Consider the following 13,390-nt stretch of genomic DNA (forward strand, 5'->3'; position numbering starts at 1 on the left):
ACGTTTGCCACATCAGCAAAAATACCGCCAAACAACTTTTTTCCAAGTTAATAAATTGGTTGTGGTCTGTGGTGGCTATTAGCCTTTGGTTTTGGTCTGTGGTTCATATTTAAAGTTCTGAATTTTTTAAGTTTTGATTATTATTGATGCCAAATTTATTTTATCGTGTATCGAACTGATGTGTATGTTTATGACATGTATTCGTAATGTTGAAGAAAATGTAAATTGAATTGCTTGTTTTTTGTTCAGCTTAAATGCTTAATTACAAATGAATTTTTTTTTTTATTCACTTATCAAGCATTCAACTTTTGTGAACAAATATATGTCTATATAAAAATCTCACTCGTGACTTTTAGGATAAAATCAAAAATTCAACCGCAAAAATAAATATCTAATGCAAGTGGAGAAAAAGTATCTATATTTATCCCAAAAACAAAAAGAAAAGTAAATATTTTGTTATTTGGTACATAGTTTTGTAATTTGATTATTTGATATAATAATGTTATTATTTTCTATTAAATATATACTAAGGATATTTTATGTATTTTATGCCTTCAAGGGCACATAGTTTTGCAATTTGTTATTACTTTCTATTAGATAATAATACAGATATTTTATTTCCTTTACACAACGGCACATGGGTTTAAATCTGAAAACAAGATTTTTTCTTTAATATCTAACGAAATAATCCGAATATTTCTTAATTCTGTTAAAACCAAATTTTTATCAACCCAAAGTTTTGCTTAAAGATCAAACAAAACCGATTTATTCGACAATAGTTTACCAAATTTATCAGCATTTTTTGGTCTTATTTTCTTCCATTGATTGTTTGTTTCTTGCGTGATGGATTAAATCAAAAGAAAGAACAAACAAACACACGAGTCAAAGGGTCGTAGGAGACAAACGTGAAGAGTGTTAAAAAAAGTTTTAAATTAGTTTTCCGGGGCTAGATATTTTTAGACTTGTGTAGTAGGATAAGGCTTTCGTAAGAGACACAACACAACACAAAGAAACGACACTTGTTTAAAACCTCGTGGTCGTTGGTGGATAGGAATAAGACACGTGTTTGGTTTATAATTAAGTTTAGATGCTGTTAATAGTTAGATGCTGTCCGAAAGACTCAAATAAATATCTTCTCTGTCCTCCTCACGCGCCCGCGAGTGTGACAGATAACATCTACTCGCCCTCTCGTTCAGTCATTCCACTCATATTTAAGCTTTTCTCTTTTTTTTTTTTTGACTTAAACCAAAATTGATTAGTAGAATACTAAGGTAAATTAGAAAAAGACAATTAGTGTAATGACACTAAAGTCATCTCCAACCTAGAGGGGTTTATAGGAGAAAAACTCTAAAAATTCCTAGTTAAGCTACCGTTTTTTTACTATTTGTACAGCTGTACATTTATGAGTGGTCAAATTTTAATAAAAATTAAAATAATTATTGTTTAATTAAAATATAATTATAATTTTTTTTTTTAGAATCTCGTACAAGTTTAGGGTTGGTGATGCTCTTATGATAATAGATTAACAAATCAAAAATATATAGCAAAGGGCCCAAAGAGCTATGAGTGATTCTATTTTCAAGTTATTGTCATCACTCATCATGTTTTGGCCGGTGTGGATATCATATTGACCAAAGATTAAACAAATGTTTACTTGGTTTTTTAAAAAACAAACTAAGGTATGATATTCGAACTCACAAGTCACAACAATCGCATTCTTTATCAAACATACTATGAAAACACAGCTTTTTTTACAATACATTAGTCAGTTATATATAAGAATTCTTGAGTTCAAGTTCAAGCTTTGGTTGATTAATTTGACAAATTTACAACTATTTTGAAAATAGTTTTATTTTTGTAATCGTAAAGATAATATGTGGGGTTAACTTAAATTAATAAACTATATATACATATGATATCTTTAGACAGAACTTTAAACTACTTTTAACTCGAACCTATGAGATTCAGACAGGCATACAAAACCACAACACAATTGACTAGTAATATTTATAAGTTGTTCGATTTGGTTGGATGATGATACTCAACGAGACAGTGTTGACATGTGTAGTGGAGAGAGCTAATGACTTTTTGGGATTTTAAGGAATAAAAATCTAAAAGATATTTTGGCCTAACTTACACTGGACGAGAACATGCGCTTATCTTTTTTCGCATACAGAGATATTTTGTTTTTGTCTGCAATGATATTTTCATCCTCTCCTTTTTTGTGTGGCCAACTTTGATATTTTTGATTTCTTTTTTGTTCTTTACAGTCTGTGTGTATGATATTTTCTTTCGTTTTTAGACCACTTGAGATATTTCCCATCTTATCGTATGGCTAATGACTTGTCCATTTTTATACCAAAAAGAAAAGGTTAAGTTAGTTGGTATTAAAAGGCTTCAGAACATTTACAAGATTACAATGTGTTTTTTGAAATTTCTGATTTTATTTTTTCTTTAAATAGAAAACAACTCAAACAAGTATTACAAATATATACGCATTAGTTGTGAATCTATCTTTTTGAACACGTTATGTATAATGAAATAGCCGGAAATCAATATATAGATCTTGTCAAGAACATATAGATCTTGAACATCGACATGAACATTGTCGAAACTCGAATATCTTCGTACCTAAGTAGTTTTAAAAACACAATTATCCCTCAATATTGTATTTAAATTAAACACACAATTACGGTCGTCATAGGAAAGCACCTTTCCGAAAACATGCACACATGGATACCATTGACCAGGTTGTATGGTTCCAAGAGATCAAGCTCTTCTTTCGAACGTGTAAATTAAGTCTTTTTTGTCATATGTTATTTATATTTATCTCACCTGTGAATCTACTTGTGTCTCACTTGTTTAGACCACTTCTCCCTTTTTGCCTAGCTAGAGGGACTCTTTGCCAGTTGTATTTATCGAGTGGGAGAAAATTGCAAACAAAACTAACCAATAATAGCCACATTTAACTCATCTAAAAAAACCAGGCATTGATTTCATATAGATTTGAGAGAGAGATATTGTTCTAGACCAGGAGAGATGTCTATAGAACATGTACGTAAGATCCTCCTTGTGAAGATTTTTGGTCATCGTGAAGATTTTTGTCCATATAATATGCACTTAAAACACTCATTGACAAGATATTAGTATAGCTAAGACCATCAATAATGATGATTTAAGGTTTTAGACTAACCAAACTGCATTACTCAAAATATAAATATATATATATATATATATATATATATCAAGCTTTTTTGTTTCTTATTCTTCATATATTATTCTGAAAACATGTAATTGTTATCTTTTTCTCTAATGTATTCTACAATTGATATGATCAAAGGAAGTGAACCTAACTTCACTGATATAATCCAAACTTGTTGATTTGAAGTTTGTCATTTGTCCGTGGACAGCCATTACTTAGAAGCAAGTGATATTTTTGTCATTTGAGACATTGAATTGAATACAAATGCAAGATTTATTCATTCTTATGTCACAATATATATTATAAACTTAGGTGTAAACTGAATGAATGTAAAAAATTCTAAATTTTGTAATCCACATTAAATAAATCTAATATAAATATTAGTATTGTGACATAAAAATGAATAAATTTTGCATTTGTATATATATATATATCTACAATCATATTAATCTATATTCAAAATTTATAAAATTTGTTATTATATCACAAATCAAGTGATATTTCATAGATATTTTCAAAAACATATGTCAAAGACATTTTCGGTTTTGTGCTTTACATGTATGGTACTTTGGTTACTTCAATAACTAGAACAGAGTTCCAATGATGTAAACGTGAAGAAGGCCAAAGTAAAAGGTTCCAATGGATTCAGTTCTTGTGGATTTAGGAAGCTTATTGAGGTAACTCCTTTGCGTTTATGATTTTTCATCATCTTATTTCTTTGTGTTAAAAGTATATATCAGATTTTTTTTTTTTTTGTCAACAATACTAGCAATATATATCAGATTTAAAATGGAAATATATGTTCCTTAAAAACTGTCACTACTTTCAACTATCTTATATCCGTTTAACTTTAAATGATGTTTTAGCCAAAAAAAATAATATTTTCATTATAAGTGATGTTTTAACTTTCTATGCAAAAATCAAATGTATTTAATATTTTATTAGAAATAATATTTTACATCATATTTTTTCTTATTGGTTGAATTCACTTTATTTAATGATGTTTTTGTAGAAAATAAGTACATTATATGTTTTCTTAATTTATGTGTAAAACCCCTTAAACATCATTTAAAAAAATGCAGGAATTTATATTATTCTCGCTTTTATTTGTCTTATATTATTTGATTTTTCAACTATTTAAACAAAATTTATAGCCATTTAACATGAGTGGTTTATAACTTTTCGAATTCTGTACACTGTTTGTTTTTATTAGTTGAATTAATTTTTATTATGTATTAAATTATACTTTTAGAAAGAAAAAAACTAAACCATCTTGTAAAAAGAAACCCAGGCCTGGTTTTACGTTACTAAATAGTAAATGCTACATTTAACTCGTTTTGCTAAATAAACTAGCTTATCAAAGTTTGACTTAAATAAGTTTAGTTCTACAAATCTAAAAATAGAAGGACATAATTTGTATATACGAAAAAATAAGAGGTTCACTTCGTAAATTAATAAAGTGTGCTTGTTTTGCTTAAGTCATCATCCTTATCCATTTTTTTCACCTTATCCAAATATTTCTCCTCACTACTTCACTCTTCAGTCTTCAACTTGACAAAGGAAACAAAAGGATCTGTGAATCTCTCTCTCAACTCTCAAAATGGCGACAATCTTAGGTTTCTCTCAAACGAAGTTCCACCACTGCGCCGTCTCGATCGCTTCGCCGACTTGCTCATCGTCTTCCACGGTGGTCTCAATGGTGGGCTCGAGCCGGGCTGATTCGAAAAAGCTCCGGTCAGATTTCCTCGGCTATATGGGTTACGATGATCGGAGACAAGTAAGACCCGGTTCCTGTAAAAGCTCATCAGCTGTGAAAATGTCGTGGGATGGTCCTCTCGCTTCCGTCAAGTTGATCATCCAAGGCAAAAACCTCGAGGTATGGGTTCTGCTTCTACAAAAAGCTTACAAATTGATTGGATTCTGAATACAAATGTTGGAACTTTTTGTGAATTTTGATATGGGTTTTGATTCTTGAGAATTGGTTATTAGAAAAGTTTTGAACTTTGGGGAAATGTTTGGTGTTAGGTAATGGATTCATAGCGACTCTTGAGACTCTTAGTCAAAAGAATTAATGTGTTCAACATTTTGATTCTGATAGTTGAAGTTTTGTTGACTTCAGTCATTTGGTTAACTGTGAGATTGCTTGGACAGTTATCAGAGCCAATCAAGCAGCATGTTGAGGAGAAAGTAGGAAAATCTGTTCAGAAACACAGTCATCTCGTCAGAGAAGTTGATGTAAGACTCTCTGTTCGAGGCGGAGAGTTTGGTAAAGGACCTAGGATCCGTAGATGTGAGGTAAAGCTTGCCTTTCTTATCGATATGTTGAGTCTTGATCTCTATATTGAAACGCTTTCTTTCATGTCCAAATCCCGCTCAGTATTTGATAATGAAGCTAACATGGAGTTGTTATGGTACTTAAGGTTACATTGTTTACAAAGAAGCATGGTGTTGTGCGTGCTGAGGAAGATGCTGAGACGGTATACGCATGTATCGACTTGGTATCAACGATAATACAGAGGAAGCTGAGGAAGATCAAGGAGAAGGACTCTGATCATGGAAGGCATATGAAAGGTTTCAACAGATTGAAGGTTAGAGAACCAGTGATTGAGCCGGTTGTGGAGGATGCTGAGGACAGTACTGACTCCAGTGTAGGAGAAGAAGAGGATGATTTGTTCAAGGAGGTTGGTCCAGACTTCCCTTATTATTGGTGTTTCCTGATCTTATGAATTTATGATGATGTTTTTTCTTTTCTTGTGGTTTTCTACAGATTGTCCGTACCAAGACTTTTGAAATGCCACCATTGACCGTCTCTGAGGCAGTTGAGCAGCTGGAATTAGTCGCTCACGACTTCTATGGCTTCCAAAACGAAGAAACCGGTATGGATGCAACATATTTTTGTTTCTTCCATAAATGCTTGATAGCCTAAACCTCAAAGGAGAAAATGAGCGGATAAAGATTGACATGAATACTTACATTTCGATATTGTTTTTTTTGGTAGGTGAGATCAACATAGTGTACAAGCGTAAAGAAGGAGGGTACGGTCTGATTATCCCAAAGAAAGATGGGAAGGCCGAGAAGGTTGAGCCGCTACCAACAGAGCAATTGAATGAACACTCTTTCGCCGATTAGACTGCCTCTGCACACACAGATAACGATCAGCTCTTTTCTCCTTACAGTTTTAGGAGTTCAGGTTCTTGAGAAAACAATGAAACAAAGATTGTAGAAGTCAGTGTACATAAAAAAACGGCCAACCACTCTTTGTATACTTTTGCGGTAAAAAGAAATTGAATCTGAGTTGATTTTAAGTTCTCTTTAAATCAGATACAAGCAATACATTTTTCATAAACAAGAATGTTACATAATAATCATACAACAGTTATCATCATATACATAAATCCCAAACTTGGTTTGGTTTACAAGCTCTTTTAGGCCAAGGACCGATAACCTCGAGCCTCTACTTCACTATTCTTCTTGCTTGTATGTATACCGAAAGAACCTTCCTTCCTAGGCTTAGAGGGCAATCTGGACAAGAGAAGAAGAGATACCATTAATACACAATACGAGCCATAGATTAAAGTGAGATAGAAACACACCAACATGAACTTGCCTTCTGCTGACATTACTGCTTTCTGGTTCATCATTTATCTCTTCGACATAATTCTGCAATGAAGATGAGGCATGACATGTTATTAACAACTCAGTACAATTCACATCGACAGAACTACTTGGCTTCTGAATCTATCTAATGTACACTGCATAGACCTAATCCAATACAGTATCAACGCCATATGTAATATACAATACTCACATTGTCTGGAACTGATATTGAACTCTTCATCTTTTTGCTTTTCTTAGCAATCTCACCATCACCATCATCATCATCATCACATTTCCTCTTTTTCTTCATCTTCTTCTTCATCATCATCTTCTTCGTCTTCGAAACAATCTTTGATTTACCTTTCTTGTCCCTCACTTTCCACACATTTCTCCTCCTGAACACAAGTTTCTCAGATTTCCAAACCTTAAAGCTCGTATCAATCACCGTCACTTCACTCCTCGAGAAACCAACTAAATCCTTCTCTCCTTTCTCTTCTTCCTCATCCACTCCCTCCTCACCTTCCTCCGCCACAACGCTTCTTCTCCTTTCCCTAATCTCCGGCGCCGGAGGTTTCTTATTGTACGAACTACGCGACGACGAAGTAGCGAATTCACGAACACTAGGAACGCAATTCGCGTCGCTGATCTTCGTATTTACCAACGGAGCAACGTCTTGTGGAGTCTCTAAAGAGCAATGCCTAGGGTTTGATTGTTTCCTCGGTAGCTTCTTCTTCCCTGGAATCGTGGAGGATTTCGATGCGCTGCCGCCGCCGTCGAAATTGAATAGCTCGGAGAGAACATCGCTCATCACTCCGTACCATTCTCCGGGATTTGGCTCTTCCAATGGGCTTTCAGCTAACTCTGGATCTGAAGGAATTGGGGCAGATGGAGGTGAATCGGAGGCGGAATCTCCGGTGATTTCGGTGTGGTGGTTGCGGCGGAGGAAGTCGTCGAGAGTAAGTGGATTACCGGAAGCGTCGTCATATTCGGTGGTGGTTAGTCCTCTGTTCAAACGGAGGCGGTTGAGCCAAGATGAACCGACGGGCTTGTCGTCGATGATGGAGCTGAGCATCGGAGACGACGAAGATGCAAATCTTGGCTCGTCTTTTTTTTTTTCTTGTCTCTGCTGTGAATTCAAAACAGTGCGCCGTTTGGATTACAGGAAAACTACAATTGCAAATCTGGAGTCTAACTACGTGTCGTCTTCTTATTATCCTTTCGATATTTTTCTAAATCTTAAGTCCAGATTTTACCAAATCTGACTTCAGTTTTTTTTCTAATAAATTATACATACTTATTTTTCTAAAATAAAAGACTTCATAAGCTATTTTTATATTTTACTTATTTTATTAAATTGAAAATATAAGTATCCGTATTTTAAAGTTAATATTGTAAAATCATTTAGATTAATTCTCTCCTTAACTTTTCTATATTAAGGTTGAGAATACTGATAACATTTAGAAGAGCTCAATGTGTAGAGATTTTACAATATTTTGTGTCAAATGCAAAGAAAGGCAATTCAAACTCCATTGGAATTCATTTCATATCTGATATCTGTGTCAAATCTAAAAAGGAGTCTCCATTGGAATTTATTTCAAAGCTTTGTGTTATACAATATGCAAAGTTCATTCAAATTCCATTATAACTCATTTTAAGTGAGACATCCGAAGTTGGAACCTATGATACATCTTAAGCAAATACTTTTGATTCCGACAAAACAAAGACAAAAACTATAGCTTCGTTTAAATACCAACTACGCGCTTAACTGCTGTCTGCTGAAAAATAGTAAAGCCGCTTTATCTATCCTAAAAGTGTCCAACAGAGTAAGACAAAGGTGCATCGCACTAAGCTCCAATTACCGAAACGAAACACCAGACACCGCAAATATAATATTCTGGTTGGGTTTTATACACAAACAGAGATAATATCATAATAGTAGGATCTGGTTTCATCAAATGAATTCAGGTTTTAGTTACAATCAGAATAGATACAGAGGCATTGCAGAGCAAGAAGCTGAGAGTGGGCATTCACCAAACCTACTATCTTACGAACCTGACGATTATACAGGTCTATTGCTAAATCACTTCACATCTGCACCTGACACATCAAGTGAAATAGATAGTAATTATAAGGAAATATAGGTTGTGTAGAGATATGCAATGTTATTGTGCAATCTAAGAATGAGTCACAAATCCCTGCAGCACAAATACAAAGGTGTTCAAACCAGCATTTCATTGGTCGTAGTTTCCGATTATCGTATAGACTATAAGTGCATACAGCAGAGTTATCCGGAACAATTCTCAGACCTTTGGTAAACTATACCCGGCTTTTGTATTTGTTACGTAAATGGTGACTTCTGTCAAATACTAAAGACTTATGGTTGGAGCATCAAACCTACAACTCAAAGGATGTACCAAAATATATGTATGACTAACCTATGAGCCATTACTTATAGCGAGACCTGTGGCTAACAAGACCTCTTGGACACCCATAATTTTATATCTTAAACTGTGATTAACCTAAAACCCGATTTGTGTCAGATTAGCGTTGCAATCAAGAATCCCTATAACCAAATTTAGCTACAAAGGCTATCTATAATGTGGCCAATGCAGCACGACCTAAACCAATACTCATATATTTTGACAGTTATGTAGTGAAACAGAAACTCGAACCTCAAACTCTAAGCAGCTGCATTTTGTTAGCGAAAGCAATGCCAATCCAATCAGGCTGCGAAGAAGACCACTGCAACTGGTTAATCTCCGAACCAGCCGAATAAACCGACATTGGATCGATCCCATTAGGTCCAGCTACAGTCGGAAGCTCCCAAATAAGAGCCTGCGTATCATCACCACCAGAGCAAATGTGCTTACAGCTCTGTGGCGCCCAAGCTATAGCATTAACACTAGCCTGATGCCGCTCAAGCTCCGCAACAGGCATAGTTGGAGATCGAATATCGAGTATCACAACCTTATTAGAATCCATCAAAATCGTCGCCATGTACCTAAGATCTTGCTTGTTCCAAGCAAGTCTTAACAAAGGCGTGTCAGGCTGAGGACTCTCATAGATGATCGTAGAATGCTCCTTATCGCGAAGATCAAAGATCCTAACGGATCCATCAGCAGAGACAGATGCGAAAACCCTAGCTTCTCCCCAAGCAATGTCATGAACCTCTTTATCATGAGCTATGAGCTGAGTCTCCACAACACACTTCTCAATATCCCAAATCGTACAAGTCGTATCAATACTACAAGTTCCAAGCCTCTTCGGCTCAACATCGTTCCAATCAAAAGAGGTCAACGGCGCACAGAACTCACTCGTTTTGCTGTTATTGAGAACCGAGATAGGCTCAACGGTTGAAGAATCTTCGTTAACCTCCCAAAGACGGAGGAAATCGCCGGAAGAAGCGAGTAGATCTCCGGCAGAAGGACGACGGAGAGAAGCAGGACTGAACATTAGCTTCGTAGGAGGATAAGGATGCTCGAAGGAGAGATTCGGGAGAGCCTTCACGGTCATGGAATCGGAATCGAAAGAGAGGATGTCGATGCGGTTGTTGTAATCTTCTAGGAAGCTCCCGACGGCAATTCTGTGACCGGAGGAAGTGTTGGCGGCGGAGAGAGATGAGAAAGCCATGGCGTAGAGTGGATAAGGTGAATCGTAGGTTACGGCGGTTTCCGATCTGGATAACGAATCTGGAGCTGAGTTATCCATGGCAAAATGTGTGATCTGATCTGATTCGATTCGATTCGGTGATGGTGTCTTCTTCTTCTTGACGACGATAGTGAGAGAGAGTTTCACGGTCAGTGTCAGTCGGAGAAAAAAATCAATGGAGACGGCGTGGATAACACTCTGGCTAAGTTAGTATATTTGATGAATGTTTTAGATAATGGGCTTTTATACGCGTATTTGGGCTTTGTGTTAATGGATAATGGCCTTTATAAGCGAAAGAGCTATAAAACGGGCCTAAATATTGGATGAAATTTGTTGGTTATTGAGATGGTTTTGGAGCTGGTTTTGCCTAGCATGCACCGTTAGTTAAGCATCTATCTTTGTGCAGTTAGCTTTAAATGCTACCTGAAACATGTTTGCCATAAGATTTGAACATGCAAACAAACAAGACCCCCCAGCTGATTCATCGGCACCGCCCGCACAGCAACTTATGTGATTCTTGGTATGTCCTGGATCATAACACTGCCGTCGCAATTCGCGACGTTTCATAAACTCCAAGAATCGGTGAGCAACGGAGTGGATGCCATGCCATCAAAGATGCTTGTAACTCACTCGACTTGAATCTACATTCTTCCATGATTTGATTCAAGTAGAGTTGCTGAAAGATTATTCTTTCTTCTTGGATTGTTATATTAGCATTCCAAAGAAATAAGTATTTATTAGAATCTTGATATTTACTTTCGTGGCTCTTTCCTTTGTATTTTCTTGGTGAGTCGTCGTCTCCTGTCTTTCAGCAAATCCAATCATGGAAGAATGTAGATTCAAGTCGAGTGAGTTACAAGCATCTTTGATGGCGTCCACTCCGTTGCTCACCGATTCTTGGAGTTTATGCAACACCGCAAATCGCAATGGCACTGTTAAGATCCAGGACATACCAAGAATCACGTACGTTGCTGTGCCGGCGGTGCCAATGCCTCAGCTGGGGAATCTTGTGAGTTTGGATGTCTCCCGAGATAGGCCTTCCCCCGGCTTAACCTCTGAGGAGCCTCTTCCGCCTATGGTTGACGCTTCCATACCCAACTTATTTTCTAAATTGAAGGTTTGTTTTCTCTTTCTTCCTTTCTTTGATACAATCTTTTTTACCAAAAGAGTATCACTATTTTTGGATGTCTCAAACTCTTGTCTCATTCAGTTTTTTTTTTTCTTATTACTAAAAGAAATATTAAATCTATGGCTCTGCTTAAATACTAGTAGATACAATTATTCCACCATGAAAAAATATCCAATCTGACATTGTCATGAGTCATGACCACAACCGAACGAAGTTGAATTTTTGTATGTATGCCGTAACGTCATGTCATTACATGGCTGCCAAGATTTATTAAAATCTTTTAATTGCATACATAAATGATTATATACCTATGGAATGATGGTGGTGTTATCTCATGTCATTTAACAAATCCAATTCCTTCACGTGTGTCTACTATAATGTTATCGTTTCCATAAATCTAATTTTGTCTTGTAAGTAAAAAAAACGTCAAGTTTGTTTATACGTACAAGGTTATTATGATATGTTCGAAGATGCTACTGTAAGTGAAGCCTTCATTTTATCTTTTATAACCCTTTTTTGCTTCTTCTACAATTCTCTCTGACATCAGATGGCGGCAAAGCCGATATCCACCCGTCTCCGTCGCACTATTTTGCGGGAAAACGATATTTTCCGGCTAATCTCCGAAATCGAATGGTATATAAATATTTTCATCTCGATATAGTTCTATAAAAATACAATGAAAACTAATTTAGTAAGTAAGATATTAAATTATTCAATTTTATTGGTTATTTATTTTCTTCTTTTTTTTTTGAAAATATTTATGTATTTTCATTTCTATAAATTATTTAATTTATACTAATAATTAGTATTTTTTTCGGCAAAAACAGCTTTTTCATTGATTTAAATGAGTTATTACAAAGAAATTTACAGAATTACTAGAGCACAATTATTACATACGCATATATATGCCATACACTAAGAAAAATACAGCAGAAGGGAGATTGACGATGCTTTCTAAAGAGTAGTCTTACTCGCTAACCGGCTAATAGATCCGTTATTGTCCAACTTCATATTTGATTTCTCTTTGTTACGATCGGCATGCAGCAACTTGTGGCTGAACTTTATGTTCACAGACCGTGACTTTAAACCCGATGTGTCCATGAATAACTCTGAAATGTAGACATGGCGGCACCAAAACTTCCGCACCAAAGTCCTTATGAAGAAACTCAACTCTGTAATTTTCTCTAATAAAATCATAAATAAGTGTACCGTAGTAGTAGTTTTGACTGTAGCATTCTCTGAGGAGATTGTCATACCAGAATCTGAAAAATCCATCATTCTAACCGAAGAGAACCAAAGACCTTGACATAGTAATACATTCTTGGTTACTTCCAATAACGAAATAATTTGTGATGAGTTTGATACGACAAAACAATCATCATCACCAACAGTCCACCATTGTGCCAATTGAAGATCTATAATGCAATGGTTCTTTTTCAGCGGAAGCAAAGCCATCATAACAAGGAAGAAATGATTCTTCACTGCCTCTTGTATATAATCCACCGGTAAAGTCATCAGAATATCAGTAATTCCAAAAATGATTTCATGATTTCCTATACAATCTCTAAGAAATCCAAAACCGTTAAGTAAAGTTGTTACTGTATGAATTACGGGATCAAAAACCAAAGTGAAACCTCCATACCAATGAGCAGAAGGACATTCACCGGTTACAAACCGGAAACTCCACCGGCAAACGCCGGGAATAAACCTACCAAACGGAAGGACAAAACAAAATTGAGAAGAAAACCGTTCACAATTGAAACCAACCGATGCGACGCTTGTCAAACTTGGATTCAAAACTCCCAACGAAATAT

The 13,390-nt window shown here is 35.5% G+C and overlaps 4 protein-coding genes across 5 annotated transcripts; 2 read left to right on the forward strand and 2 right to left on the reverse strand.

Moving 5' to 3' along the window:
- The first annotated feature begins 4,726 nt into the window (after positions 1 to 4,726).
- Positions 4,727 to 6,507, forward strand: LOC17884087 (ribosome-binding factor PSRP1, chloroplastic). The gene is made up of 5 exons (XM_006288242.2): positions 4,727 to 5,078; positions 5,354 to 5,497; positions 5,623 to 5,883; positions 5,970 to 6,078; positions 6,201 to 6,507. The coding sequence occupies exons 1-5, from the start codon at positions 4,803 to 4,805 to the stop codon at positions 6,329 to 6,331; spliced, it is 921 nt and encodes a 306-aa protein (XP_006288304.1). The 5' UTR covers positions 4,727 to 4,802; the 3' UTR covers positions 6,332 to 6,507.
- On the reverse strand, positions 6,498 to 7,976 carry LOC17882795. The gene is made up of 3 exons (XM_023780722.1): positions 7,011 to 7,976; positions 6,810 to 6,862; positions 6,498 to 6,724 (listed from the first exon to the last, which is right to left on the reverse strand). Exons 1-3 carry the CDS (start codon positions 7,869 to 7,871, stop codon positions 6,628 to 6,630), a joined length of 1,011 nt encoding a protein of 336 aa, XP_023636490.1. The 5' UTR covers positions 7,872 to 7,976; the 3' UTR covers positions 6,498 to 6,627.
- A 647-nt stretch (positions 7,977 to 8,623) lies between these two features.
- Positions 8,624 to 10,613, reverse strand: LOC17883353 (protein TRANSPARENT TESTA GLABRA 1). 2 transcript variants are annotated; one of them, XM_023781084.1, is made up of 2 exons: positions 9,472 to 10,613; positions 8,624 to 8,890 (listed from the first exon to the last, which is right to left on the reverse strand). In XM_023781084.1, exon 1 carries the CDS (start codon positions 10,505 to 10,507, stop codon positions 9,473 to 9,475), a length of 1,035 nt encoding a protein of 344 aa, XP_023636852.1. In that variant the 5' UTR covers positions 10,508 to 10,613; the 3' UTR covers positions 8,624 to 8,890; position 9,472. The 2 variants fall into 2 exon arrangements, with proteins under 2 accessions (XP_023636852.1, XP_006288106.1); XM_006288044.2 differs by having other exon boundaries at positions 8,624 to 8,896; positions 9,472 to 10,611.
- A 127-nt stretch (positions 10,614 to 10,740) lies between these two features.
- On the forward strand, positions 10,741 to 12,696 carry LOC111829915 (lipase-like PAD4). The gene is made up of 3 exons (XM_023779993.1): positions 10,741 to 11,564; positions 12,124 to 12,209; positions 12,621 to 12,696. The coding sequence occupies exons 1-3, from the start codon at positions 11,271 to 11,273 to the stop codon at positions 12,694 to 12,696; spliced, it is 456 nt and encodes a 151-aa protein (XP_023635761.1). The 5' UTR covers positions 10,741 to 11,270.
- Positions 12,697 to 13,390: the final 694 nt, after the last annotated feature.

The sequence above is a fragment of the Capsella rubella genome, unplaced genomic scaffold (assembly GCF_000375325.1).
Source record: "Capsella rubella cultivar Monte Gargano unplaced genomic scaffold, Caprub1_0 scaffold_6, whole genome shotgun sequence".
NCBI classification, from domain to species: Eukaryota; Viridiplantae; Streptophyta; class Magnoliopsida; order Brassicales; family Brassicaceae; genus Capsella; species Capsella rubella.

What these genes read in the sequence shown, in the direction of transcription:
- LOC17884087 (XM_006288242.2), top strand. Translation starts at nt 4,803, where the DNA reads ATGGCGACAATCTTAGGTTTCTCTCAAACGAAGTTCCACCACTGCGCC. An exon ending in TCCAAGGCAAAAACCTCGAG is followed by an intron (nt 5,079 to 5,353) that starts GTATGGGTTCTG and finishes TTGCTTGGACAG; the next exon opens with TTATCAGAGCCAATCAAGCA. An exon ending in AGGATGATTTGTTCAAGGAG is followed by an intron (nt 5,884 to 5,969) that starts GTTGGTCCAGAC and finishes GGTTTTCTACAG; the next exon opens with ATTGTCCGTACCAAGACTTT.
- LOC17882795 (XM_023780722.1), bottom strand. Translation starts at nt 7,871, where the DNA reads ATGCTCAGCTCCATCATCGACGACAAGCCCGTCGGTTCATCTTGGCTC. An exon ending in CAATATCAGTTCCAGACAAT is followed by an intron (nt 6,863 to 7,010) that starts GTGAGTATTGTA and finishes TCTTCATTGCAG; the next exon opens with AATTATGTCGAAGAGATAAA. An exon ending in AGCAGTAATGTCAGCAGAAG is followed by an intron (nt 6,725 to 6,809) that starts GCAAGTTCATGT and finishes TCTCTTGTCCAG; the next exon opens with ATTGCCCTCTAAGCCTAGGA.
- LOC17883353 (XM_023781084.1), bottom strand. Translation starts at nt 10,507, where the DNA reads ATGGATAACTCAGCTCCAGATTCGTTATCCAGATCGGAAACCGCCGTA.
- LOC111829915 (XM_023779993.1), top strand. Translation starts at nt 11,271, where the DNA reads ATGGAAGAATGTAGATTCAAGTCGAGTGAGTTACAAGCATCTTTGATG. An exon ending in ACTTATTTTCTAAATTGAAG is followed by an intron (nt 11,565 to 12,123) that starts GTTTGTTTTCTC and finishes CTCTGACATCAG; the next exon opens with ATGGCGGCAAAGCCGATATC. An exon ending in CTAATCTCCGAAATCGAATG is followed by an intron (nt 12,210 to 12,620) that starts GTATATAAATAT and finishes ATCGGCATGCAG; the next exon opens with CAACTTGTGGCTGAACTTTA.